This window comes from Salvelinus alpinus, chromosome 4 (genome assembly GCF_045679555.1).
Source record: "Salvelinus alpinus chromosome 4, SLU_Salpinus.1, whole genome shotgun sequence".
NCBI lineage: Eukaryota > Metazoa > Chordata > Actinopteri > Salmoniformes > Salmonidae > Salvelinus > Salvelinus alpinus.
In genome coordinates this window covers 46426507-46452621 of record NC_092089.1, presented here as the reverse complement: position 1 = coordinate 46452621, position 26115 = coordinate 46426507, and the positions used below count along the sequence as shown (strand labels likewise).

The window sequence follows — 26115 nt, the reverse complement described above, 5'->3', positions numbered from 1 at the left end:
CGTGTGATATCCTTTATATTTTAACACACTTTGATTTATTTAAGTCTATATGTCTTCGTTGTAAATGTTTTGGGGCCAGACTGTTGTCATTGTTGATTAGATGCTTTTTTAAAATTAATTACGCTATTAATTCTCTTGAACCATGTGGTCTTTCCACTAGAAACTCATGGACAATACGGACACATAAAGATTAAGATTTTTTTTTAAATTACATGATTTTTAAAAAGTTATTAAAGTTTAAATTACCAACATTTCCATAGATTGCCAAAAAGTATGTTCTTTACTAAAATTACTGACAATTCTGGCAACTTTGGTAAATTACTGGTAGTTTTGCAACCCTATCCTTGATATGAGGAGCTTGAAATGCAGGATTCTGAAAAGGAAAATGGAGCATACGGATTTTTGATTGGCACTAATGAGTAATTACACTGAAGCAGCATATAGAGTAGGATTTGAAATTGCTTAATGCTACTGATTGAGTGGAACAGAGAAAACTCAGAGAAAAGCTCAGGTGGTTGTGAAAGTGCCCTAGACAGTACTTCATTACCTTCAGTACTAGACCACCCACTCTCAATTCCCCTTGTATTCTCCTCTCTCCTCCTCCGACTAGGTTTTATAGAATGCCCACAATCTGTCTCCCCTGTGAAGCTTGAGAAATGCGTCCTTGGTTTGATCAACAGGGGGAGGGATTGTTCTATTCTAGACTTCCTTCAGAGACATCCTACCCAGATACTGTATGTCCTGTCCTTGATACTCCAAGAATCCAATTTCAATTTTCATTTCATTCCTCTTGCTAAATCTTAAGAAATTATTGTTATTGATTGTTTTTCCCCAGCTCAACCGGTTGTTATGTGAAGCCTCATTGCCAGTATCTTAATGTTAGATCAGAATACACGGCCTGCGACATGGACTCTGAAAACATGGTTTTATCTCCAGATCTGAGGGTAGCGGGAACAACACCATCGACATCACTGCTCTGGTCGTACAAAGTCTCTCCTCCGATCGATGGGTGTAGCCGTCTCAAATTCATCACTCTTCTCCTCTTTTTTTCCCCCTCTCTCTATCCTAGCCGTATTATCTTATTTTCCATTTGTTTCTCTCCATGGTAGTGGCCCAGCATCAACACCCACCCAGCCAGACAGTAGTGCCCTGCCCTCGCCAGTGTGTATATGAGTGAAACTCACATGGGTAAACCCAGGATCGATACCCAGGCTGGAGCAGGGCAGGGTAAGGGTGAGTGTAACCCAAATCCCCCACTCCTCTCTCATTAGGACCAGGGACACCAGAGGCCCTAGCTGCCTCATGCAGATGAGCTGAAACTCAAGGAGCTATATGAGAGAGGAGCAGTTAGCTCCAGGACTAATGAACACACGTCTCGCTATTCTCTCTTTCTTCCCTCTATTTGTCGCTCCCTCCTCTCTTTCCCTTTCTCTTTCTCTCTATCTCTCTCCCTTTCTCTCTCTCTCTTGTTCCAGTTTTCTCTCTCATTCTCTCTTTCTTCCCTCTATTTGTCGCTCCCCCCTCTCTTTCCCTTTCTCTTTCTCTCTCTCTCTCCCTCTCTCTTTTCTCTCTCTGCTTCACACACAGGTTCCTCTGTATCACTCATTCTTTGTCTCTGGCACCTCTTGGACATATACCACAGGCTCAGGTTTAATGTTGGGACTAAGGGACAATAGATGGAATATACAACTTATCAAAACTTTGAAAAAAAATCTCTTTCTGTTTTCTTTCTCACTTTCACTCTCTCCAGCCCTCCTCCACCTCCTCCTTCTCTCTCTCTTCCCTATGATGTTATTCACAGCTAATATTCAAATGTTTACAGCGATAGAAAGAAGGTTGTAACTCCATTAGTAGATTGAAAGATGAGAATAAACGGCCATTGTCCGTACAAGTTGTTGCTTTGACCCCTCTTATTCATGTCATATACATCAGTGCAAGGATCAAGCGAAATAAGGGATCATACAAGGAAATGCTATTCAGTTATACTTGAATAGGCAACAGCAACCAATAAGCCAATGTGAATAGAAAATACTCTCTACCAATAGGAAAGTGAATTTGCAGTGAAGAAATTGATTGTGTATTGACGCAAAGTTTGTACTGTAGCTGACATCAAATTAAATAAATGGAAGATAACAGATTTGGATGGGCTTTGAGCGTAGGTAGATGATTAGGTAGTAATCCTAGTTCTATGTACATATCTACCTCAATTACCTCGTACCCCTTCACATCGACTCGGTACTGGTACCCCGTGTATATAGCCAAGTTATTGTTACTCATTGTGTATTTATTATTACTTTCATTATTACGTGTTTTACTTTTCTATTATTTCTCATTTTTTTCCCTCTCTGCATTGCTGGTGAAGGACCCGTAAGCATTTCACTGTTAGTCTACACCTGTTGTTTATGAAGCATGTGACAAATACAATTGTGTTTTATTTAAACTCCCATTTTGAGGTCCAAGGCCAATCGCCTCCCATCGACAGAGAATATGTTCTCTCACTGATGAATCTCAGTGCTGATTTCAAATCAACAGAGATTTTTTTCAACCCATTCTAATCTATTCTGAAACTACATTTAGCTAAAAACCAAATCATTTATTCATACAGATGATCCGTGTAACGGCTGTCGCTCTCCTCATCCTCGGATGAGGTGAGGAGAGAAGGATCTTCAGACCAAAACGCAGCTTCAGGGAAATAAGCCATCTTTATTATAAATACGACGGCAACACGAAACAAAACAAAACACTTTCAAAACTACAAAAACAAGAAAACGACGTAGACGACAAAACCTGAACATGAACTTACTTAACTGAAACGTAAAACTCACGGACAGGAAACAGACTACATCGAAATGAAACAAACCGAAACCAGTCCCGTGTGGCGCAACGACATACACAAACACAGGAGACAATCACCCACAAACAAACAGTGAGAATGCCCTACCTAAATATGACTCTTGATTAGAGGAAAATGCAAACCACCTGCCTCTAATCAAGAGCCATACCAGGTAACCCAAAACCAACATAGAAACAGATAACATAGACTGCCCACCCAAAACACATGCCCTGACCAAAAACACATAAAAACAACATAAAACAGGTCAGGACTGTTACAATCCGTTTCACATTGAAAATCTATTTTACAAGAGAGACCTGTTATGTCCCAGGAACGAAGTAATCAAACACTTCTAATCTTACCATCTAAAGCATTTGTATCTCAATCCAATATTGTGTTTTTGTCCTGCTATATATACGTTTAACCTATTCCCTAATATGTTTGGACCTATCAAAATCGAAACCCACCGGACCCCTCTGATAGTTACTGTATATATTCAATAAGACATAAGTGCTCTCCTTACAGTTTGTTATACATTTTCCCCTCATTCTATTGATTCCTCGGCCCAGATCTCCAGCTCTATCTTTGGGAGCATCATTAATAATGTTTTTTAGCTGGAGAGTCGTGCCCCTGGGGTACACACTCTATAACTGAATTAGACACAAGGAGAGACCTACAGCACTCATGAATGCACATGAACACACACACACACACACACACACACACACACACACACACACACACACACACACACACACACACACACACACACACACACACACACACACACACACACACACACACACACACACACACACACACACACACACACACACACACAAACATAGTGCAAGTGTTTTAAGCAGGGCACTACAGCAAAGTACACAACACTCATAAATAGTTCTAGGAAAGGTCCATATTTCAGAGAAACATATTGAGGGAAAATTACAAGCATGTACCCTACCGATTATTCAGTGGCAGAGTAGTTGAATTTATCAATGGGATAAGTAATTACTAACCTGTGGATAACATTGATTAAATCATATATTGATTCATTTCATGATTTATTTTTGAGGTAAAGATTTTCATAGCCTGGATATGAACCATGTAACTGGAACAACAGATTTCGTTCTGTACTCAGTCTTTCACTGCAAGTTTTTGATATTCTGTGTGTTGGATACTCTAAGTTTCCAACAATGTCTTTAGCAAGACGTTTGTCAAGACCAGGAGAAAGGAATGTGAAGCCTCAGTGGGCGTCCATCCCAGGTGACTTAAGTCTGTTCCTGCCAGTTCCACAAGGATGCTTGGTGCGTGACTTGGAATGAGCTGCGTCACTGATCTGACATGTCTGGATTGGATGAAAGCAATGCAATGGGAGCCTTGCTCTCACCTATCCAATCATGTTAGATCAATCATTGAGTCAGAGAACATCAAGAGGAAGTCTTGCTAACACATCCCATGCACTCGTGCACTTCCATTAACCCTATCACGATACAATGAGACTTCTGATCAACATCAGAATGGAGAATATTGATGAATCATTTCAGCATGATGTATATTGTAAAGCATCAAAACTCGCATCTGTTCAAACTCGCTTTTGCATTATCATTGATTCATTATGAATGGTTCAATCTATGGGATCACACTCCAGTAGAAAAAGAAGCAGACAGTAGATAACCCACAGTAGAGTGAGTGGCAGGCTGTGAATACTGTAAATTGGCTCTGGCAGTGAGGCGTTGAATAGAGTGCCAAACCCTGGGGCTCAATGCCTCAATCACATGTCAAATGCGTTTCATTGTTAGAGTCCTACTTCCACACAGGCCCCAGCCCAGCCCACCGGCTGACAGAGAGCGTCCTATATGGGGCTATAAAGCTGCCAATTGGCCAGGATGGATGGGCCGGGTCCATATGGGTGTGAGGGTTGGCCCACCAGAAGCCTGGCAGTCATTACCGTTGATTGATGCTCTGATTCAGGAGCTAAGTCAACTCCAAACATCAGATGGAGATCTGCCACAGTGAAAAATAAAGCCAATCATAGAAAAAAACGATACAGAAAAAAGGCACTTGGACTCGGTAATGGGAACAGCGAGTGTATGACTGTTGAGTGTGCTACCAACTGATCCTGAGACAGGAGATGTCAGAGATAAAGGCCCAATACCAAAGCAATCTCCAGCCCCATACCCTTAGGGCCCCATGTTGATTCCCTGTCATGGATCTGACAGGAGGGAATTACCAAGGGTCTGGGATAGGGGCTAGGGGCTAGGGTGTGGTTTGGAATTGGGCCAAAAAAGGGAAGCGCTACCACTCATCTATGAGTACTTAGAACACTGCTACTGTCTGAAGCTGAGGACTGACTTCTCCACATAAATGAAATCAAATAAACTCATTTTTTGCCCAATTTCTTATAAAATGTGAAGTATTATCACACAGTCTTGATGTTTTCTCAAAGCTCTTCAGTTTGTATGTCAATGTAAAATAAAATTATATTTCTCCATCCACTGAAGAAATAATGAAGAAACATATTGAATGAACATTGACATAACTCTTCCCTGTTGTGTGTTTGTTGTTCTGCCGTGGTTATTAACCTCTCCTAGGATCTGTCCAAACAGTGGTCGCGACCCAAGTGACCCACTTGGCCTGTGTGGGTCAGAACTAGAAAAGCTCTATCCCGCCTTGCAGACAGATCGATAGAGGCTGAGCCCAGCATTGATCAGGGACAGAGATAGTATCATCGCTCATCAATGATCAGCTTCAACCTGTTTGTCTAACTACTGGAGATAAGATAACAAGAGGATAGTGTATGATAAGGGACAGAGCACAACCCCAACCCCTTCTTTCTACATGCACGTGTACTACACAATACTACATTTCTTACGGTTGTCTTTGGTCTAATGTGTTATTCTCAGGCATGTAAGTAACTGTGAAAGAGTGGAGAGTATAAAGAGAGAGTGAAGAAGAGGAGGATAATTAGATAGTAGAAGGGGCATGTGCAGGGGGTGAGTTGAAGATTAATACAAAAAAGAACTGAATTGAAGAAAAAAAAGAAAAGGGATGAAAGAGGAGAGCGAGAGAAATGTAAAGTGAGAAAGCAAGAGACAGGGGGTAGAGCGAGAGAGCGAGTGAGAGAGCGAGACAGCAAGAGAGAGAGAGAGAGAGAGAGAGAGAGAGAGAGAGAGAGAGAGAGAGAGAGAGAGAGAGAGAGAGAGAGAGAGAGAGAGAGAGAGAGAGAGAGAGAGAGAGAGAGAGAGAGAGATGATTTGTGGGCCTCTCTAGTGTGCTAGCGTTACAGGAATGGCCCTCCTGGGCAGCATGAAAAGGCTCTTGACTGTTAGTAGTGGTAACACGAGCCTCCAGCTCCTTGCCCTGATAGATTTATTTACATTTCAGCGCCTGGGCCCAAATCTAAAAAAAGAAAGAAGAAGCTGGGCGGGCATCAATGTTTGTAGTAGTGATAATGAGGATGTTTTTTTAACCCACCCCTACTCTTTATTTGGGATGACTTAATGCTCATCTTGGCATTAGGATACCATTTTATATCACAGTGTGTATTGTTGCACTGATCGGTCATTGGCTGTCCTCAGAGGAGTAATGTAGGGCCTACCTCTATTTGTCAATGTCGTCAGATTAGATCAAATATCTGGTCCATAGGGCGGCACACAATTAACCCGGGGTAGGCCGTCATTGTAAATAGAATTTGTTCTTAACTGACTTGCCTAGAGAGATTTTTGTCTGTTTTTCTGTCCACAGACTGTCTGCACATTGAATTATTTGTGTATCTTTTCTATGATGTTATGAGCTACAATTGTCTGAGGATGGTCACATTTATTCAACTGTTCTATCAGTAGTATAGAATCAGTCCTACTCATTTGAACTGTTACAGTGGTCATTTTTGCCATCATCGCTTCTTAGGCTGATCTGATCTACTCAGATGGCTGTTTTTAACACAACCTAAGTAAGGGATCATGCTACAGAAAAAAAGGTGCTATCTTGAACCTAAAAGGGTTCTTCGGCTGTCCCCACAGGATAATCCTATGAAGAACCCTTTTTGTTTCCAGGTAGAACCATTTTGGTTCCAGGTAGAACCCTCTTGAGTTCCATGTAGAACCCATACACAGAGGGTTCTACATGGAACCCAAAAGAGTTCTAGCTGGAACTGAAAAGGGTTCTACTTGGAACCAAAAAGGGTTCTCCTATGGGGACAGCTGAAGAACCCTTTTGGAATCCTTTTTTCTAAGAGTGTACTACTCTGTTTCGACTAGAGAACAAGGATGGAAGAGAGAGCGCCACGAGGAGCATCAGAGCAGACAGCTATCAGTCCTAAGTGGAGGGGAGTGGCAGAGCAGCTCCAATTTAGGATAGTGCGCCGGCTATTTAGCCTGACAGCCATTAAATATGAATTAAAAACCACACAGGCCTCTTTGCCTCCAAAATGTCATTACATATATTTATGGTTAGCGATTGTTGAATAAGCAGTTTGCAGGGCTTCCCAGGGGTGGGATGGAGGGATGGGGGGGGGGGGTGGAGGAGGGCAGTAGAATGTATATCCAATAGACAGGTCTGGTAGATAGGGAGGATGCCTAATAGCTACTGAAATGGAATCTGCATTAGGAGCTCTAACTGAGTAGAACACTTCAGTGGTCGGCCCCAGGAGGAGCAAATAACAGTGTTGTTTTGGAGTGGGTGCTTCAGTTTTTCCACAACAGATTGCACAGAGATGGGAGAGAGATGAAATGTAATTTGAGAGGAGGAGCATTTTCAGAGAAATACGACATCATGGTTCTTTGAATCTTTGAGTTGAGTTTATGGTTTGGTCTTAGAAGGTCAGTGTGTTCCTTCATTTGAGTGTGTTTACCTTGTTAATGCCTACAGACGTCTACAATTGATCATGTTAGGTGTTAGGTTATTTTTTTTCACCCCGAACAGGGATTTTTCTGCCTAGAAAATGCTGGGCGGGCCGCCTGAGTGATTTTTTGGGCCGTCGAAGTCCAAACACTGCTTTCAGAAGAAAAACATCTGGATGAAAAACGCTTTCAGTGTAAACTTAAGTGACTAAAACCAGATATAAAGTATGTGGAAAAGATCATGGACGTACAGTGGCAAGAAAAAGTATGTGAACCCTTTGGAATTACCTGGATATCTGCATAAATTGGTCATAAAATTTGATCTGATCTTCATCAAAGTCACAACAATAGACAAGCACAGTGTGCTTAAACTAATTACACACAAATTATTGTATTTTTCTTGTCTATATTGAATACCTAATTTAAACATTCACAGTGTAGGTTGGAAAAAGTAAGTGAACCCCAAGGCTAATGACTTCTCCAAAAGTGAATTGGAGTCAGCAGTCAGTTAACCTGGAGTCCAATCAATGAGACAAGAGTAGAGATGTAGGTTAGAGCTGCCCTGCCCTATAAAAAACACTCACAAAACACTCACAAAACCTAATATTAAGAATTTTTTACTTGCATAAAACTGGAAAGGGTTACAAAAGTATCTCTAAAACCCTTGATGTTCATCAGTCCACGATAAAGACAAAATGTATTTAAATGGAGAAAATTACGCACTGTTTCTACTCTCCCTAGGAGTGGCCGTCCTGCAAAGATGACTGCAAGAGCACAGCGCAGAATGCTCAATGAGGTTAAGAAGAATCCTAAGGGGTCATCTAAAGATTGACATAAATCTCTAAAACATACTAACATCTCTGTTGATGAGTCTACGATATGTAAAACACTAAACAAGAGTGTTGTTCATGGGAGGACACCACGGACGAAGCCACAGCTGTCCAAAAAAAAACATTACTGCATTTCTGAACTTTGCGAAAGAGCACCTGGATGTTCCACAGCGCTACTGGCAAAATATTCTGTGGAGAGATGAAACTACAGTTGAGTTGTTTGGAAGGAACACACAACACTATGTGTGGAGAAAAAAAGGCACAGCACACCAACATCAACCCCATCCCAACTGTAAAGTATGGTGGAGCGAGCATCATGGTTTGGAGCTGCTTTGATGACTAAGGGCCTGGACAGCTTGCATCAATTCCCAAGTGTATCAAGACATTTTGCAGGAGAATGTAAGGCTGTCTGTCCGCCAATTGAAGCTCAACAAAAGTTGGATGATGCAACAGGACAACGACCCAAAACACAGAAGTAAATCAACAACAGAATGGCTTCAACAGAAGAAAATACACCTTCTGGAGTGGCCCAGTCAAAGTCCTGACCTCAACCCGATTGAGATGCTGTGGCAAGACCTCAAGAGAGCAGTTCACACCAGATATCCCAAGAATATTGCTGAACTGAAACTTGGTTGAGATTATTGCTGCCAAAAGAGGGTCAACCAGTTATTAAATCCAAGGGTTCACGTACTTTTTCCACCCTACACTGTGAATGTTTACAGGGTGTGTTCAATAAAGACATGAAAATGTAAAATTGTTGTGTGTTATTAGTTTAAGCAAACTGTTTGTCTATTGTTGCGACTTTGATGAAGATCAGATCAAATTGTATGACCAATTTATGCAGATATTCAGGTAATTCCAAAGGGTTCACATACTTTTTCTTGCCACTGTATATATTTTTTGCATACTATAGTCTTTAAGAGCTAACTCATCGAAATGAAAGCTAGACAGTCAGGGAGAATAGAACATTCCCAAAACTATGAATTCAGGAGTATAGATTTTGTTATTATGTTTGAGCATAAAAACGCAGCATTAGCCATGGCAAAATGCATAGAAATGCAGGAAATTTGATGTAAAACAGCAAAATACTTTCAGTTCCAAGGCAGAATATGTTAAATCGCAGGAATTTAGCTTTAAAACTGCGACCACACCCATTGCCACGCCTCCTGCCAAGCTCACCACCTAACCTCCTTTTTGATCTAAGAAAAAACCCTGTAGGCTTTGTTGTGTGATAATAATTGATGTTTGATTGCAATTGAGGCAATTCAATATATTATTGACAACGGACATATAATGTGGTTATTCTGGAGTTGCGTACACCTTCCTTAAATGAGAGAACTCTTCATATTTTCATAAGGGGACAACAAACTAGCTCCTAAAAATACATGCTAGGAATATTCTTTTCCCGCTGTCAACCACTTGCAAAGTGCACCTGTTTCATCTAGCCACACAAAAAGAACAATATTGTACAACAGAAGTACTATTGTCAAGCCCAAGTGGACTGCTGCTGTTTTTAAGACCGCTCTCTAATTTGCTTCCATTTTGTAGCCAAACCAAACATCCATATGTATAAAGCCTGCTGCACTCTAGCCTCAGCCCCTTCACATGTACACATCGTCAATGCCTGTCTAAAATACACAAGGATCATTAAATGTTTTGTATGTGGATCAATTGGTTGATCCAGTCCTCATCCTAAACAGAATGTCCTGATCATGTAAAGATCTGATGTGACTTGATAGAGGAAATAACCGATTACACAACAGTGATAACCAACTCCATCTTTTTTTATTTTCTTTAAACAACTGACGTTTACACTGGTAGCCCCTTTTTGTAACGTGATTGTTGTTATTGTAGTAACCACATCTAGACTAAGAAATGTTAGTCAATCAAGAGACATCTAACATGAATCAAAGACAGACAGAACGCAAGAGCCAGCCAGACATGTAATGATTATTAGATTGATTAGTATGTTTGATTGATTGATAAGTCTAGCCAACATGGAACCAAAGCCATAAGGGTTTGTGTGGAACTAGAATTCAAGTCCAACTTATGTTGCAGGGGTACCTACTCTTTTCTGTCTACCCCATGTGCTACAGCACAGAAATATGTTGTTCTATGTCTACTCTAAGGTGCACAGCATCACTGTTTTCCTCATCAATATTTTTTTTTGTGTGATTTCATTCCTTTTAGTCCACTTAAGGGTCTTTGGTTTCCAAGGAGGCCATTGTATTTCCTCCATTGCCTAGCAACCATCACCAAGGCCAGCACTCCATTGTTGCTGAGGGTATGCACATGTATTGCCAACTGTAGAAATAGAATGAACAGAACTGACGTCCCTATTCAAGTCAATGATGGCATAACGGGTGGACTGGCATCCATTTTGAGTGTACCCATGCTTAGTTTGAAGATAAAAGGTTAGGGGACAAGTTTTAGCCATAGTAGTATGGCACACTTGGACCAAACTAGGGTTAAATGCCTTGCTCAAGGGCACATTAACAGATTTTTCTCAATGTCGGCTTGGGAAATCCAAACCAGCGACCTTTCGGTTACTGGCCCAACGCTCTAACCGCTAGGCTACCAGAGCTGTTGTTCACTAGCATACAGTAGCTGGCCCCATTGTTGCAAAGGGATATTGTAACCAACTTGTCTTAACCTTTGTCATCTTCAACCTAGATCCATGCCAGGAAGTAAAAGCAGGAAGTGTACCCTTCAATCTGTGCGGTGATTTGTTGAGTCAACGCAACTGACATTACAACAAATACATTCCAATGCATGAACCACATCAGTTAGCATCATTTAAATGAACATTCTAGATTACTATGGCAATCGAGCATCAGTTGGTAGATAGAACATTCCAAATTACCAAGGGAATTATTGCATCACAATAGTAGGCAGCCATTTCGAGTGTACCCTTGAGTTTACCAGGGTTAGAGCTTCCAACCCCACTCTATCCATTCTATTTCTATATTGCTGACTGCCTGTGTCTACTTTTCAAAATTGTACTGTAATTTCACAAAGTGGTATTTCAGCATTGGACAGACAGAAAAAAAACAGGAACATAAAAACAGGAACATCAGACAATTGGGAAAAATATATTTAATTTGTTTTTGAAGAAATTCACAGAAAATGGCAACTATTGTGAAAACAAATATTCCGTTTTGTTTTGTACGGTGACTATATACGTGTGAATATATGTTGCTGCTACATGTGTACTGTATAGTATTGCATTACGTTATTCTGTAAGGACACAAGAATGAAAGAAAGAAAGTAAGAAAGAGAAAGAAAGAAAAAATGATGTACTGTAGAGCAGCTCAAAGTGGAAGGAAGGACTTTTATGTTGAAAGGCTTTCAGAGCAGATTTTCAGTGACGTCATTTTTACACAATTCCCTTGAATAGGCTAGCACCTGTGTGCATGGGGGTTGTCTGTCTGTCAGCTTTGAGTAAAAAACATAACCCATGCCAGCAAAAACATATCCATCAGTATTCCCCACTGCCCATTGAGATGGTCTGTCCTTACTCCTCAGACACCAAAGCATACAGCACTCTTCTTAAAGACAAGGCATTTGGAACTGTAGATATTGGATTGGCCCCACTTTTTACAGCCCAAAACCATCTGTAAGTGTGGCTTCCATGTAGTGCTTTCTTATTTTCCTCTCTTTTCTCAAATTTTTGTCAAATTCTTAAGTGCTTTCAGGTTCCCATAATAGGCCACCGTTTCTTTTCTGTCAGGGTTCGCCATTTTCCACGCGCAGTTCAAGCCCTTCTAGGTGCCTAAATTGAAACATGGTGAGTACCTTCCATTTTGCTAATGGGCAGAAAGTAGTCCTGTCATTATGTGGGTGCGTATGGATGTATGTATGATTTTTTATCTTGAGATGGCATGATTTTAAATGGTACATTTTATCATGTTAACCTGCTCTTTTTTATCTGCATAATCAAAGTCAATTATGGTTTGTCTCTGAGCCAGTGTCATATGTCTCTATACACTATATGCTCCTGGGTTATCTAGCATCCTTCAGCTCATACTAATCTGATTTGTTAGATCAACAAAAAAAATCTGCATGTCTAACTAGCTCTCCTTGATTTAAGGAAGAGTGCATGGACAACATGGGCATACAATATATTTTTTTCCTAAAGACTATAGACACACAGAGCATATTATCAAAAGCACACACACACACACACAACACTCCTTGTGTAGTGAAATTATATCAATCTATTTATTTTGTTATGCAGGATCAAACTGCAGAACATTGATTGTAAATGTGTTTCCTGTCATATCTGCAACAATTGAGTTACTCAACTAACCATACAGGACCTGTACATATGATGGAAACCCCTATAAATATAATGCACATGCAATATAGCCTTTAATATACAGAGGAGAATATGCATTAGATTAGAGCCTATGCCAGTATAGAATAGGCAATAACTTTGAAATAGCAGAATTCGTTTTTAGGCATTAACTACATGTGTATAATGTGTTAATATCAATACATGTGTTATAGGAGTTCCAAACAGTAACATAATGGCCACATGCCAGCTAGATATGTCACACAATATTTCATACCTCGCAGACAGACTTCAGATGTAAAAAATATTTATCTTGGTTAACCCAGAACTAAACTATTGCGTAATTTGGTCAGTTGCGTGATTACAAATAACCTCGACATTCTGGAAATTGATGTGGCACCGCAAGGAGTCTTTTCCCAAATCACTCACCAGCCTACAGTAACAGAGAAAAACCCCTCGGAATAATACAGTATGTACATACTACATACTACCTTGATGTTCCCCATATTCAGTGGGCAACATCAACAGTTAAGGGAAAACATTTTTTGTTGTGATTCTAATGGTTATTAACAATTGACAGAACATAGCTAAATAAATTGATTGATCATCACATCATGCACAAACATGACCATTTGCTTTTGTTATGCTATTCATGCCTATTTTTCCAGTATCAAAAAGTTAAATGGAGCTCATAAGTACAAATCAAATCCAACTTTATGCACACGTTATTGAAACAGATAACACACTTCTTTTTAAATGCAAAGGGAACCTCAAAGACACAGTTTATCTTAGGGGTTCTCTCTGTGCCTAACTACATGGCAGTAACTGCATGTGCCAACCTTTGTGGCACACAGTGTGCCCTGATACCCAGTTATCTCTGGGGCTTATCACTGGCTCTCCATCCAGCTGGTGTGCCCATCTACATCACCCTGGCCTTGTCCTTCCACTACCACCCCAGGGTCTGAGAAGCTGTAGAACAAGGCACCACCACCAACTGTTTCTTTAACACTATGGAAATAGCATCTGTTAAGCCTCATGTCCCTCATATGCCTTCATAACCCTCTGATATGAAGCCTGTGTTACCAAATGTATTGAGCAGTTATAAAATGTTCTGTGAGTTTATGAAAAGACATGCCATGAGACATGCAGTCATTAGTTAATGGTCTGACAAACATCTGTACTGCTGCTGCTGCTTCGTAACAGTGGTCGCTAGATCATTTGTCATACACTGACATCTGATGTTAACTGATACGTTTGTTACGAGTACAGAAGTCTGACAGACATATGGTGGAAATATGTTATAAAAACAGCTTACCCCATAGCTGGTTACCCCATAGTCGAGATTGGAATCAGGTTTAAATGGTTCATTTATTTAAAAATGTTTTTATTTTATGCTTACTTCAAGGAGGCAACGTTGCAGAACTGACAAGACATCTTGCCGTATCAAAATGAGCAGAGGTATAAAACTTAAATGTGATAAAAAACAACAACTTTCTGTCATGTGTTTCTTTGATTGCAAGTAAGGGCACTTAATAAGTTGTCTTCATTAAATATTCTATTACAAGGAGAAGGTCACCTAGAACTGGCATTACCTCTTTCAAATGCCTTTAGCCTTCAGCCTAGTGATGTTTAGAGATTAGTTCAGCAGGAAGAAGACTGAGGTTCCCTGAAAATATCCTTCAGTCCTTTAAATATTAGCTAAAGGAGGCCACCTTGAGTACATCTTGTAGCCTGGCAACAGAATAGGCAAGAGTAAAGTAAAGTGAAGCTAGATGAGATCGTGCTATCAAATCACTGAGCATAGTGTATTCAAGAGGGCTATAAGCCTACTTATTGTTTACACTTAGATGCACCACCGTCATGCTAATAATGAGAGTAGAGGAAGTACACACATTATTTTTTTCCCAAATCAGACTCAACATTGACTTGATGAATGATTATTTGATTATTTGGGTTGCTACAGCACACACAATGTGCCTCTATGTGAGTTTCATTTTCTAAAACCAATAAAGTATGCAGCCTTTCATCTTAAGGGTCCATAGCTGTGTGGAAGACTAGTGATTTTGTTGTTATGTGTCAAAATTGACAACAAGTCATGGTCTACCTCATTGCTTTGAGACAAAAAGCCCTAATATGCAGGTTCTATATCAACATGCGTATACTTATTTTTAAAGGATATACAACATTCTTTTTTGTTTTCTATTTAAAATGGAGATATCTGTAGGTAGGCAGGCCTATATTCAAGTTACAATATCTGGGAAGCTGTAGTCTAGGCTGAGCAAACACCACTGCCTCATTCCTTAACTCTTTGTCTCATTCAGTTTCAGACCTGTTCATCCTTTTCCATTGACTTTTCAAAGCAATGAGAGTATGGAAGGGATGTTTTCCATCTTCCCTTGTTGCCAATTGAGAGGACAAAATTCGAAAGACAGGTAGGTCTACACCAAATTTAAATTAGGTAAATTTAGGTCTGTCAAAACATCAACAAACTTTCCATCTAAAACTGCAATTCGTTTTTATTTAGGTTATTATAACAATGATGATGAAGTTGAAGCCATAAACTTACATTGCGGATGCACGGACAACACTCTAGTCTAGTGTCCAGTCTACCTGAAGTGGGAGGGATCAGCGTCCCAAATGTCCATTCGGGCACGCTGATTGGTTGAAAGGAACAGCCTTTTTTTGATGACGACGATGATGAAGAAGAAGAAGAAGATGGTGGTGGTGGTAATATAGAGAGCAATAGTGATGACGTTTTTTGTAGGCACTATCTCTGCCATGGTTCGTTGAACAAAGCCTATGTGAAAATCAATTGAGTTTTTGTAGGGTTTTTGGATAAACACGAAAATAAGGTCTGTGGTAAACACAGGCTTAGGAGATCTTATACATTTTTGTTCTATGAGATAATCTTCATCAGCTAACATCACCGTTTGTTCATTTTTAAGCATTTATGTAATTTAAAAAACCATAACGCACTTAAAGACTTTGTAATTCATAAAGTTCATGTTAACTGACTGACACCTCATAGAACAAAACGTATAAGATCTCATAAAACTGTTTTGACCTCAGACCTTATTTTCGCCGTTTATTCCAAAACTCTATTCTTTCCCCATTCATTTTGCCCATAGTAATGGCTGAACGAACAGAGGTAAATTATTTCCGGTTTTTAGGACTACAAACTGTCGAGCTCTGTATGACTAGAGTTTGAGAATGTAATGGTGATGTCGTGATGATGATAAAGCCTATGAATTGCACTATCAAAATATACTGTATATATTATTATTTTGACCCCCCTCAGTTACGTGGTAGGCTATTCCTCTGAAGTCACTCATGTCAGGCTTCTCGGATGCACAACTGTGCTGCGCGACTGTCAGCGTTGCGGTCTCATTCGACACTGGAGACTTTGGCGTAATCCCTGCGGTCACCACTTCTGCCGTGAGTGCTTTGGATCAGATCAAAGATGATGGTTTCCGCGACATCGAGGGCTTTAGCTCAAATCCCTGTCCACAGTGTAAATCAGTTATAGTCTACTAAATCTGTAACCTTGACTGTATATTAGAGCCTTTTTCTGAGTTTTTGTAACCTTTTCTTTTTCTATGCACTTTGTAGTCCCTGCATGTCCCTATTGCGCAGGCAATTCAACAGAACTATGGTATTGTAATGAAACAGCAGGGAGCAGGTCTCGAACCCTCGACTTTCTAGCCCGAGGTCCGGCGCGCTATCGACTGTGCCGCAAAAGTATGCTCGTGCGGCAGAGTCGATTTCCGCGCTTATAAAGCCAGGGTCGTTACACTACTCCCTCCTTTCAAAGAGCGCGTCCTCGCGACTCTAAGTTTTACAGGAACGCGCTCACCGGCAAGGCACACGCACTGTCGTGGATGCAAGGTCCGATCACTTCTGACACCAATGTAATGAAACGGCAGGGAGCAGGTCTTGAACCCTCGACCTTCTAGCCCGAAGTCCGGCGCGCTATCGACTGTGCCGCAAAGTACGCTCGTGTGGCAGAGTCGATTTCCGCGCTTATAAACCCAGGGTCGTTACAGTACTATCAGGACAAAGGACAAGCAAAACTATTTCACCATTTATCTCGCCAATCAGATCAGATTTTCATTGTCATCTTTTGGACATTCTATACATTAATGAGTGTGTGTAGTAGGCCTAGGTCACAGTCAATGACATTAATATAGCTTAATATAACAATCTAAATGTAGCTGATGCTAAACTCCATCCAATACAAATGACTATTTAAGAATATCAACTCTGGCTCATAGACAGGGTTGGGGAGAAACTGACTGCATGTAATCATGTACATGTTATCTGATTACAAAAAAAGTAGTTCCAGCTAAAATTGTGTAATCAGATTACAGATACGTTTGAAAAACTAGATGATTACTCCTTGGATTACTTGCTTGCGAGAAAAAAAAATACATTGACCCTTTTACTGTTCTCAATGACATTCAATTCAGCCTTGAAAAAAGGCGCAAATTTAGCTTATTCCACCTGAGCGAGTCTGACCATGAATCAGAGACCAAAATGATGACACACCAAATGCGTTTGATGGATAGTTTTTGTCTTCTAATGCCTCTTAAGGGGAAAGTAAAACGATTACATTACTGAGTATGGGTAATCCAAAATTACTGATTACAATTTTGGACAGGTAACTAGTAACTGTAACGGATTATATTTAGTAGGTAACCTACCAAACTCTGCTTATAGGCTATATGATAGAGTGGCCCAAAGGTCAGTATATCAAAAACAAATATTGACTTGCACTTCAATAAGCACTTCCCATCAAATTCCACCCAGAAATGTATCTAATTTCAACCCCATCATTTGACCTTGAACCTTAAATGAATTACACAGCAGTACACAGTGCATTCATTTAATCTGCAATGTGCCCATGTGAACCATAGAGAAAACAATCACAGACAAAATGGTCACCTTTCAAGCCCTTTATTGGTGATGTCAAGAGAAGGAGTGAGGTAGACTTGACACAGGTGAAACAGACAGAGGGGAGATGGTTTTTCCTTTCTATGGTCTGGGCTGAACCAAAAGTGAACCCAAGCTATGGGGATGTTACGTTAGCTTTACTGGGGGGGGAGGAGAGCCTTGGTTTGGTCAACCACGGTCTGGAAGAGCTGCTCCATCTGGGCCTGCAAGTCATCAGCCAGAGGCTTGAACTGGGCCTGCATCTTGTCGACCAGAGGCATGAACTGGGCCTGCAGGTTATCAGCCATGGGACGCACTTGCTTCTCGATGTCACTGACAAAGGATTTCATCTGCTCCTGGATCTTCTCAGCATGCTCCTGGACCTTGTCGGTCAGAGGCGTGATTTGAGTCTTACCCTCCTCCAGGTAACCCCTATGGGTAGAGAGACACACTTAGAGAGACGTTTTCCAACAGCTGTAAGCTCAGGCAGCAAGCTAGCTTTAAAGCCGACTCTATGGTACTGATGTGAAAACAGACATGTTTTAAAGGTAATATCCCTGTCAAGTACAATGTTACGAATAAATAAAATGAATAGTAACAATTTGAATGAGTGATCTATTTAGAATGACTTGATATCTTAAACGTGAAGAGATTCTACTCCATACAGAGTTGATGGTAGTTATTTTGTTGATCTGCAATAAAATCACCCCTCAAGAGAAGCATTCTATTATATTATATTCTATTGGAAGAGTGTGGTGGTCAGTGACGTACTGAGCCTGGCTGATCAGCTCATGAGACTTCACTTTCTCGATGGCGTCCTGGAAGTACTTGGTGAGAGTCTCGATCTCAGCAGGGATGTCACGCTTCACCAGGGAACTGGACTCACAGCCTGTCATACACACACACAGAAAACACACTTAGTTACACACACTCACTACACACACAGTATTGTATTCAGTCAGAAAACAAGGATGGATGTAGTTATGATTAAAGAGGTTATAGATGAGCAGAGGAGTAAAGGGCTTGATTTTCAAATAAATATTTATCCTCTGAATTACCTTGTTTAGCAGTTATGCGTTACTCAATTACTATTCATGAGTAGTATTAGGTATAAATGCAGATAAGATAGAAAGTCAAAGATTTTTCTTTGTTGAGGAACAATTTATGTAATGAATTCTTACCAATGGCCAGCACAACAACAAGGGCAGCGACGATAGAGAATTTCATGATTGCTGATGGGCAAGGTGGATCTACAAGAGAGGAGACAAGAGGATTAGGACGACAACAGGGAATTTCAGATGCAACATTGTACACTACATGGCAATTGACACTCAAAGATATTCTATTCACTTTCAGAAGTTGCACTTATCCTAGGTGAAACCAGGTAAATGTGATGAAACTGACCACATTAAGATCTCAGTAGAAATTGGTATCATATTTAACCATGTAGTCATAATGAAAACTTTACAGTACTTAGATGTATCTCTCTTGAGGCTACTACTAACAAAAATACACACTCAACACTCTGTATACACACAATAAATATGAGGCTAAACTTTAAGTGTTAAACCAATATACTGAGACATTGGGATCAGACAAAGAAAACCATGGAAGACTTACCTTTACTTCTGGGGGTTCTTGGACCTAAGGTACCTTGTGTCTGGGGCCAAGGGGTTTTATAGCTCCTGCTGGAGAAAAGGGGCCTGGCCCAAATCTTATTGGCTACTACATGTAAGGAAGTGAACTGAGGTGGAATGTGCAAATGTGTAGTGTTGGCTGATGAACCTTGATGTGTTGCCTGTCACAATAATGACACAAAGTCCAAAAGTGTGTATTGAATGGGTTCGAGATAAGGTGCTTGCACCACAGTTAAAACACATAATACTGATTGAATAAAAAAAGTGGCATTCAATCCAACCTATCCTGTCATCCCTTCATTGTGTAGGCTTAATGCAATCATTAATAGATTAGTTCTTTCTCGAATAATTTTTGTAAAAAAATGTAAAGATGCCCATTTTTTTATTTTATTATTTGTGTATGCATTTTAGGTTACCCTCCTCTTTTAATTTGGGTTCAACTATATGGCAGGTGGACGTTGCATAATGTTGTTTTCCCCCATCATTTATTTGTTTCCAATGTTTTGAGGTTTTATCAACTCGTTTTCTAAATGACTGGAGGAGCTAGCATTTTTATAGAAAAATAACATTGATTTTGGGGCAGAAACTTCCAGCAACACAAATGAGAGAAGCTTGGTAGTGTGCGTGTTAACCAGGGTTGAGGTCCATTCGAATTGAAGGCAGTAAATTCTAGTCTGGCTGATACCAGTAAACTGAAATTACAATTCAATAATTGAAAAAAGGCATCTGTTTGTCAATTAATTCTCAATAATCTGAAAAGAGGATGCTATTTATGTCAAAAGTTTTGGGGATTTTCAATTCAAATAACTTCCTGAATAGCTAGTCTTTATTACACAGCCATTAAACACACATTTCTTAGAAAAACACTGATAGTAACATGACATTCCAGGTCGGACATCCCTTAGAACAGTAATATCTGTCTATCAGCGATTGCCTCACTGCACATTACCACTGTTACAGTTCCAGGCAGAAACAGAGGGCCTCAGATAAACCCATCACATCAGGGGAATGGTAGATACATTGCTTGTATATGAACTTGCTATTCCTGAGGACATCTATTTCGGTTATAATGTGAAACTAATGGGAATTGCATTGTTTTATGGTTTGGTTTAGGTCAGTTGGAGTCAACAAAAGAGAAAACATTTCCTGTTCAGTTGATAGATTGAGAACAGAGATATTGGTATGTGCTCCGATAGTCGCATGCTATAGTTTAACGTGGACAACGTCCCGATTTCTCTGTACTGTTGGATTATCTTTCTCTACTGGGTAATCTAAGGTAATGATGACACATATTATCATTCATGCATACAGCAAGAATGATCCTCTTTGATATAAAGATGATCTTAAAATGTAACACATTGGAAATACATAAGATATACTGTATAGAAATTGCACATTGCACGACTGAATATGAATAGAAAGAACCATCATTAAAAATGTAATATGACTTCATTCATTATTTTGCATCTCTCCAAGCAATGCAATTATCTCAGGAAATTAGATTGGCTGGACCAGAGATCCCAATGTGAATAGTTCACATGTGCCCAAGACGTTGACTGAACAATTTGTCATAAATATCACCCTCCTCCAACTCGTGGATAAAGTCATTTTTGTATTTCCAAGTTCTTTCATTATTTTTCAATCTCTGCATCTTTCTTTGTATGAAGGTTATGATTCACTTAAGGGAATGCAATGTTTAGCACATTCTGCACAGCGCAGGCAAAGAAAAGACAGCAGTCACTGCGTAGGCTGATGGGAAAAGATTGTGCTGAGATTGGTAGTTTCAGCAACTTTCTTACAGAAAGGCACAGCCTATTTTGTTGAGGAAGATCTCTCTCTCTCTAGGTTATTTAGAATTTTTTTGCTGACCTTTTCCCAAGGTGTTTTGATGTGTGCTGTGCTGTCCCTGCTCCGGCCTACATGTCAAAGCATTTACATTTAAGTCATTCAGCAGATGCTCTTATCCAGAGCGATTTACAGGAGCAATTAGGGTTAAATGCCTTGCTCAAGGACATATCGACATATTTTTCAGCTTGTCAGCTCGGTTACTGCTGGCCCAATGATCTTTAACTGCTAGGCTACCTGACATTTACATCTATGAAATTCAACTAATAAATATAAACTAACTGACACAAATAATTCAGTGGGACCAATACATGCCCATACCCATGTATTAATGTATTCATTCAGTTTTCAGTATTTCACATTTCTAAATATATATTGGATTCAAGTTATATTCTTTCTATATCGTTTCTGATAACAGGGGTGTATTCATTAGTCGAATTCCGCTGCAAAACGTTTAGCAACAGACGAAACGTTTAGAAATCGGAATCCAACTAACGAATACACACCGGCAGGGATACTTCACGGATATCATCAACGTTCACGCGCATCAGCGCAAAAACAGGAGCTAACAACATGGCTGACGTACTAGATCTTCATGAAGCGGGAGGCGAGGACTTTGCTATGGATGAGGATGGTGATGGTAAAATTTATGAAACAGTAGTTCTGTGTTGTTGTTTTTTTTGCTTACTATGGACTCGCTAAAAGTGCCTATTTTGGGAATTTTCGGCTAACCGAGTGAATAGTATCCGCAAATCGTGGATGCGTGTTGCCTGTTGGGCCTTGCAGTCATTCAAACATGCTAGTTGGCTAATGTATTGTTGGTAATAACTTTTTGAATTGTGCCTATTTCGTTTAGAAAATATGTGTTAGCTAGCGAATATGTATAGTTGCCACTCTTCGAGGAACTGAAAGAAGGTTTCGTTTGGCATTGTTAAAATATGGTGATTAGGTTGTGAGCTAACGCGTTAGCAAGCTATCTGGCTAACGTAACTAACACCAAGGTAGCTATGTAGACAATACATTTGTTTGGAAACTGCGAGGTCAATGTTAATAACTCGCAAATGACATAATCAGCCTTTCTTGTGTCGACTATTGTAAACTGATGGCGATTAGCGTGTGAGCTAACGAACGTTAGAAAGTTAACGTTAGTTAGCTAGATGACTAGTTTAGCAAATTTACTACTAGCTACACCAATCCAAAGATTAACGTATCATAACTACTGTTAATAACATTAGCTAACACCCTTTCAATTTGTGACCAATCTACTTTAGCAAACGTTACTACACCAAGCGAGCTAATTAATTTGTTTGTAAACCGTGAGGTCAAGGTAATAACTTGTCAACTAACGTTAGCTATTATAATTTTTTTCTGTCGAGTTACTGTAGCTAGCTGTCTTTTACTAACGCTTTAGGCTATTTATTAGTTATACTCTAGGTAAGTCAGTAGTTATCACTTTCAGTTCACTAATGTGTTTCTGTAATGTCTTCATTCCCCAGACAGCATCCACAAGTTAAAAGAGAAGGCAAAGAGGAGAAAGGGACGAGGTTTTGGTTCAGGTGAGTTAGCACTGCAGTTCTGACTCCTAACCTGGCTGTATTCTGCTTCTCCAATTTTTCACTTCTCCAATAGTGTATGGACAGTGTACAATTGTGTTTTAGGTGGGATGCATGATGCAATTTCTTCCCTTTGTTCTCTGCTGTGCTAGAGGAGGGAGCGAGGTCCAGAGTGAGAGAGGACTATGATACCGTAGAGCCGGATGGAGACGAGCCAGGTCCTCAGAGATGTAAGTGCCATGATGAACCTAGGGTGGACAGTCACTTCTGAATGGGGTGTTGATTTGAAACAGTGGTTTTGTACATTGTCCGAGTTTCAAATGCTCATTCCAATATGAGTTTAATTTAAATATTGTGTTATAGCAGGTGGTAGCCCTAGTTCACCATAGAGGCAGTTATTTAACACGGACATGTTTGTCTTTTGATTCCCTCAGCTGTGGAGGGTTGGATCCTTTTCGTGACTGGGGTACATGAAGAGGCCACTGAGGAGGACATCCACGACAAGTTTGCGGAGTTTGGAGAGATCAAGAACCTACATCTGAACCTGGACCGAAGAACAGGTTACCTCAAGGTTAGGCCGAATTCCCATATCTACACAGCACATTTTAAATTAGGATTTGTTGTTTGGCCAGTTGACAGGATTCATTTGCCTGGCTAATATTGTACATTTAATAATTGTGTAATCTGTTGTGCAATGCTCTTTTAAGCCACAAGGTGGCAACAATACACTGGACATGGACCAATGACAATGGGCTTTTTGTGACTTTACAGCTGAGCAGACATAAAAATTATGCTGTGGTGTAAAATATTTTTTGGGGTTGTCTATTTATATTTTTGACAACTTTTATTCCACTACATTCTTAAAGAAAATATGTACTTTTTACTCCCATTTTCCTGACACCAAAAAGTATTTGTTACATTTTGAATGCTCAAGTGGGACATATTTATGGTCCAATTCACGCAGCTATCAATAATAACGCGTTGTCATCCCTACTGGCGACCTCACTAAACACAAATACTGCATTTGTAAATGAAGTCTGAGTGTTGGAGTGTGCCCCTGACTGTCTGCAAAAAACGAAATAATTGTGCAGCTTGTTTGCTTGGTAAGGAATTTGATGTATAGCATTTACTTTGACCCTATGTATGACAATTGAGTACCATTTTCTCCCCACCACTGTACATTTAAAACAATAAGCTTTTTTTTTTTTACTTGAGTCACTTTCTAATAAGGTATTTTTACTTTTACCCAAGTATGACAATTGAGTGTTTTTCCACCACTGAAATTAGCATTCCAACAATATCTGTACAATCATTAACTGGTTACTAAGTAGTGTGGTTGGACTATAGCAGGGCAACACTTCCTGCAGCTGCTCATCTCAACGTCAAGGCATGACACGTTCAGGGAATCCAATGGGCTGCTTTAGCATTAGCTACCTAGCACGGCGACGCAAAAGCCTGTTTAATTAAGAACTAGCTGCATTTCGATCACACCAATCTGCCATTTTACGTTATGGGATAATTAGGAATACAGCGACACCTACCATGTCTGTATTGCGGTATGTTATCCTGTGCTTTTTAGTCTGGGTTCAGAGGTCTCGTATTGACCTGCGACCGTTACGACAAGAAGGGGAAGCCCTATCGTTGTAATATTATGGCTATTATTTGACTCATCACTGACTCGTGTATTTGCTCATCAATCCTTTTCACAGGGTTATGCGCTGGTGGAGTATGAGACGTACAAAGAAGCCCAGGCAGCCATGGAAGGGTTGAATGGCCAGGACATGATGGGCCAGCCTATCAGTGTGGACTGGGGCTTCGTCAGAGGACCACCCAAGAGCAAGAGGAGGTGAGTGTCATAGAGTGAGCAGTATTCTGCTTTGTAGGGGTTTGGAGCTGCGAGAACACTTTAAACAAGTGGGCAAAACCCAGAACTAAGGGCTTCACTTGGATATCTCCATTTCACATTTTAAGTATAAGATGTGACTCGTTTGGGTCTTTATAAAGAGGGGAACAGAATGGGTGCAGAGGCTTAACTTGAATTATTTTTTTACGTGTGGGTTTGCGTGTAAATTTGTAGTCCTGTGTGTTAAATGGTTTTGTTGATTTAAAACCTTTCCTCTGTTCCCCACAGGGGTGGTGGACGTAGACGCAGCAGGAGTCCAGACAGGAGACGACGTTGATTCCCTCACATAGTGTAGCCCCAGTTCCGAGCAAGGGCTGTTGTCATCTGCTCTTTAAAGGGTTATTTTTTTATTACATTTGTGCTTTGAAATAGCATTTACTTCACTGATGGCTCTATGGTAAATCGGTTTAAATTGCAAATTGACCTGACAAGCGTGCTTTAGAGACCAAATTATTAGTTGTTCCAGCAAAATGGCAAGGCTGCCAATTTTTTGTTTGTTGCTGAAACAACAAACACCAAATACACTATGATCAGTGAAACTTTGTTTGCATAAAAAAAACTGTTTTAAAGTAGTGGTATGTGTTTTTCTTATGGATCCCTCTATTCTGTTTCAAGGTTTGGTTATGTTCTGGGCCCTGTTTCCAAAAAGTTCATTGTTAAAACCATAGGATCCTTGGTTTTAATGATAAACTTACTCTTAATGTTTTTAGGAAACTGCATTTGAGCAGCTTTTTTTGATGCATTACATGGGAATAAAACATTTTAAGTGGATCGTGTGTGCCATGGTCATTTATGTTAGGATGTTAAATGTTTTTTGTGGCATTTTGGGAGTGTGTGTGTGTGTTAACGCTGAACAAAAATATAAATGCAACATGTAAAAGTGTTGGTCCCATGTTTCATGATCTGAATTAAAAGATCCCAGAAAGTGTCCATTTGCACAAAAAGCTTATTTCTCTCAAATATTGTGCACAAATGTTTACATCCCTGTTAGTGAGCGTTAATCCTTTGCCAAGATAATCCATCCACCTGACAGGTGTGGCATATCAAGAAGCTGATTAAACAGCATGATCATTACAGATGCACCTTGTGCTGGGGACAAAGGGCCACTGAAATATGCCGTTTTGTCACACAATGTCAGAGATGTCTCAAGTTGAGGGAGCGTGCAATTGGCATGTTGACTGCAGGAATATCCACCAGAGCTGTTGCCAGATATTTGAATGATAATTTCTCTACCATAAGCTCTATCAAATGTTACTTTAGAGAACTTGGCAGTATGTCCAACCGACCTCAACTGCAGACCACATGTATGGTGTTGAGCGGTTTGCTGATGTCAACGTTGTGAACAGAGTGCCCAATGGTGGCGGTAGGGTTATGGTATGGGCAGACATAAGCTACGGACAACAAACAATTGCATTTTATCGAAGGCAATTTGAATGCACAGATATACCGT

The 26115-nt window shown here is 40.1% G+C and overlaps 2 protein-coding genes and 1 long non-coding RNA gene across 4 annotated transcripts; 2 read left to right on the top strand and 1 right to left on the bottom strand.

The window, feature by feature from the left end:
- Nucleotides 1-11974: 11974 nt before the first annotated feature.
- Nucleotides 11975-17906, top strand: LOC139573746 (uncharacterized). The gene is made up of 5 exons (XR_011674650.1): nt 11975-12120; nt 12235-12291; nt 14204-14256; nt 15120-15230; nt 15323-17906. It is a non-coding gene; the product is annotated as an uncharacterized lncRNA (long non-coding RNA).
- On the bottom strand, nt 17736-19409 carry LOC139573745 (type-4 ice-structuring protein LS-12-like). Its single transcript, XM_071397547.1, has 4 exons — nt 19348-19409; nt 18909-18977; nt 18499-18616; nt 17736-18159 (listed from the first exon to the last, which is right to left on the bottom strand). The coding sequence occupies exons 2-4, from the start codon at nt 18952-18954 to the stop codon at nt 17886-17888; spliced, it is 438 nt and encodes a 145-aa protein (XP_071253648.1). The 5' UTR covers nt 18955-18977; nt 19348-19409; the 3' UTR covers nt 17736-17885.
- Nucleotides 19410-21642: 2233 nt separating this feature from the next.
- On the top strand, nt 21643-25436 carry LOC139573743 (RNA-binding protein 8A). Of its 2 annotated transcripts, none has more exons than XM_071397545.1 (6): nt 21643-21849; nt 22706-22765; nt 22915-22992; nt 23197-23333; nt 24472-24608; nt 24894-25436. In XM_071397545.1, exons 1-6 carry the CDS (start codon nt 21783-21785, stop codon nt 24940-24942), a joined length of 528 nt encoding a protein of 175 aa, XP_071253646.1. In that variant the 5' UTR covers nt 21643-21782; the 3' UTR covers nt 24943-25436. The 2 variants fall into 2 exon arrangements, with proteins under 2 accessions (XP_071253646.1, XP_071253647.1); XM_071397546.1 differs by having other exon boundaries at nt 21652-21843.
- Nucleotides 25437-26115: the final 679 nt, after the last annotated feature.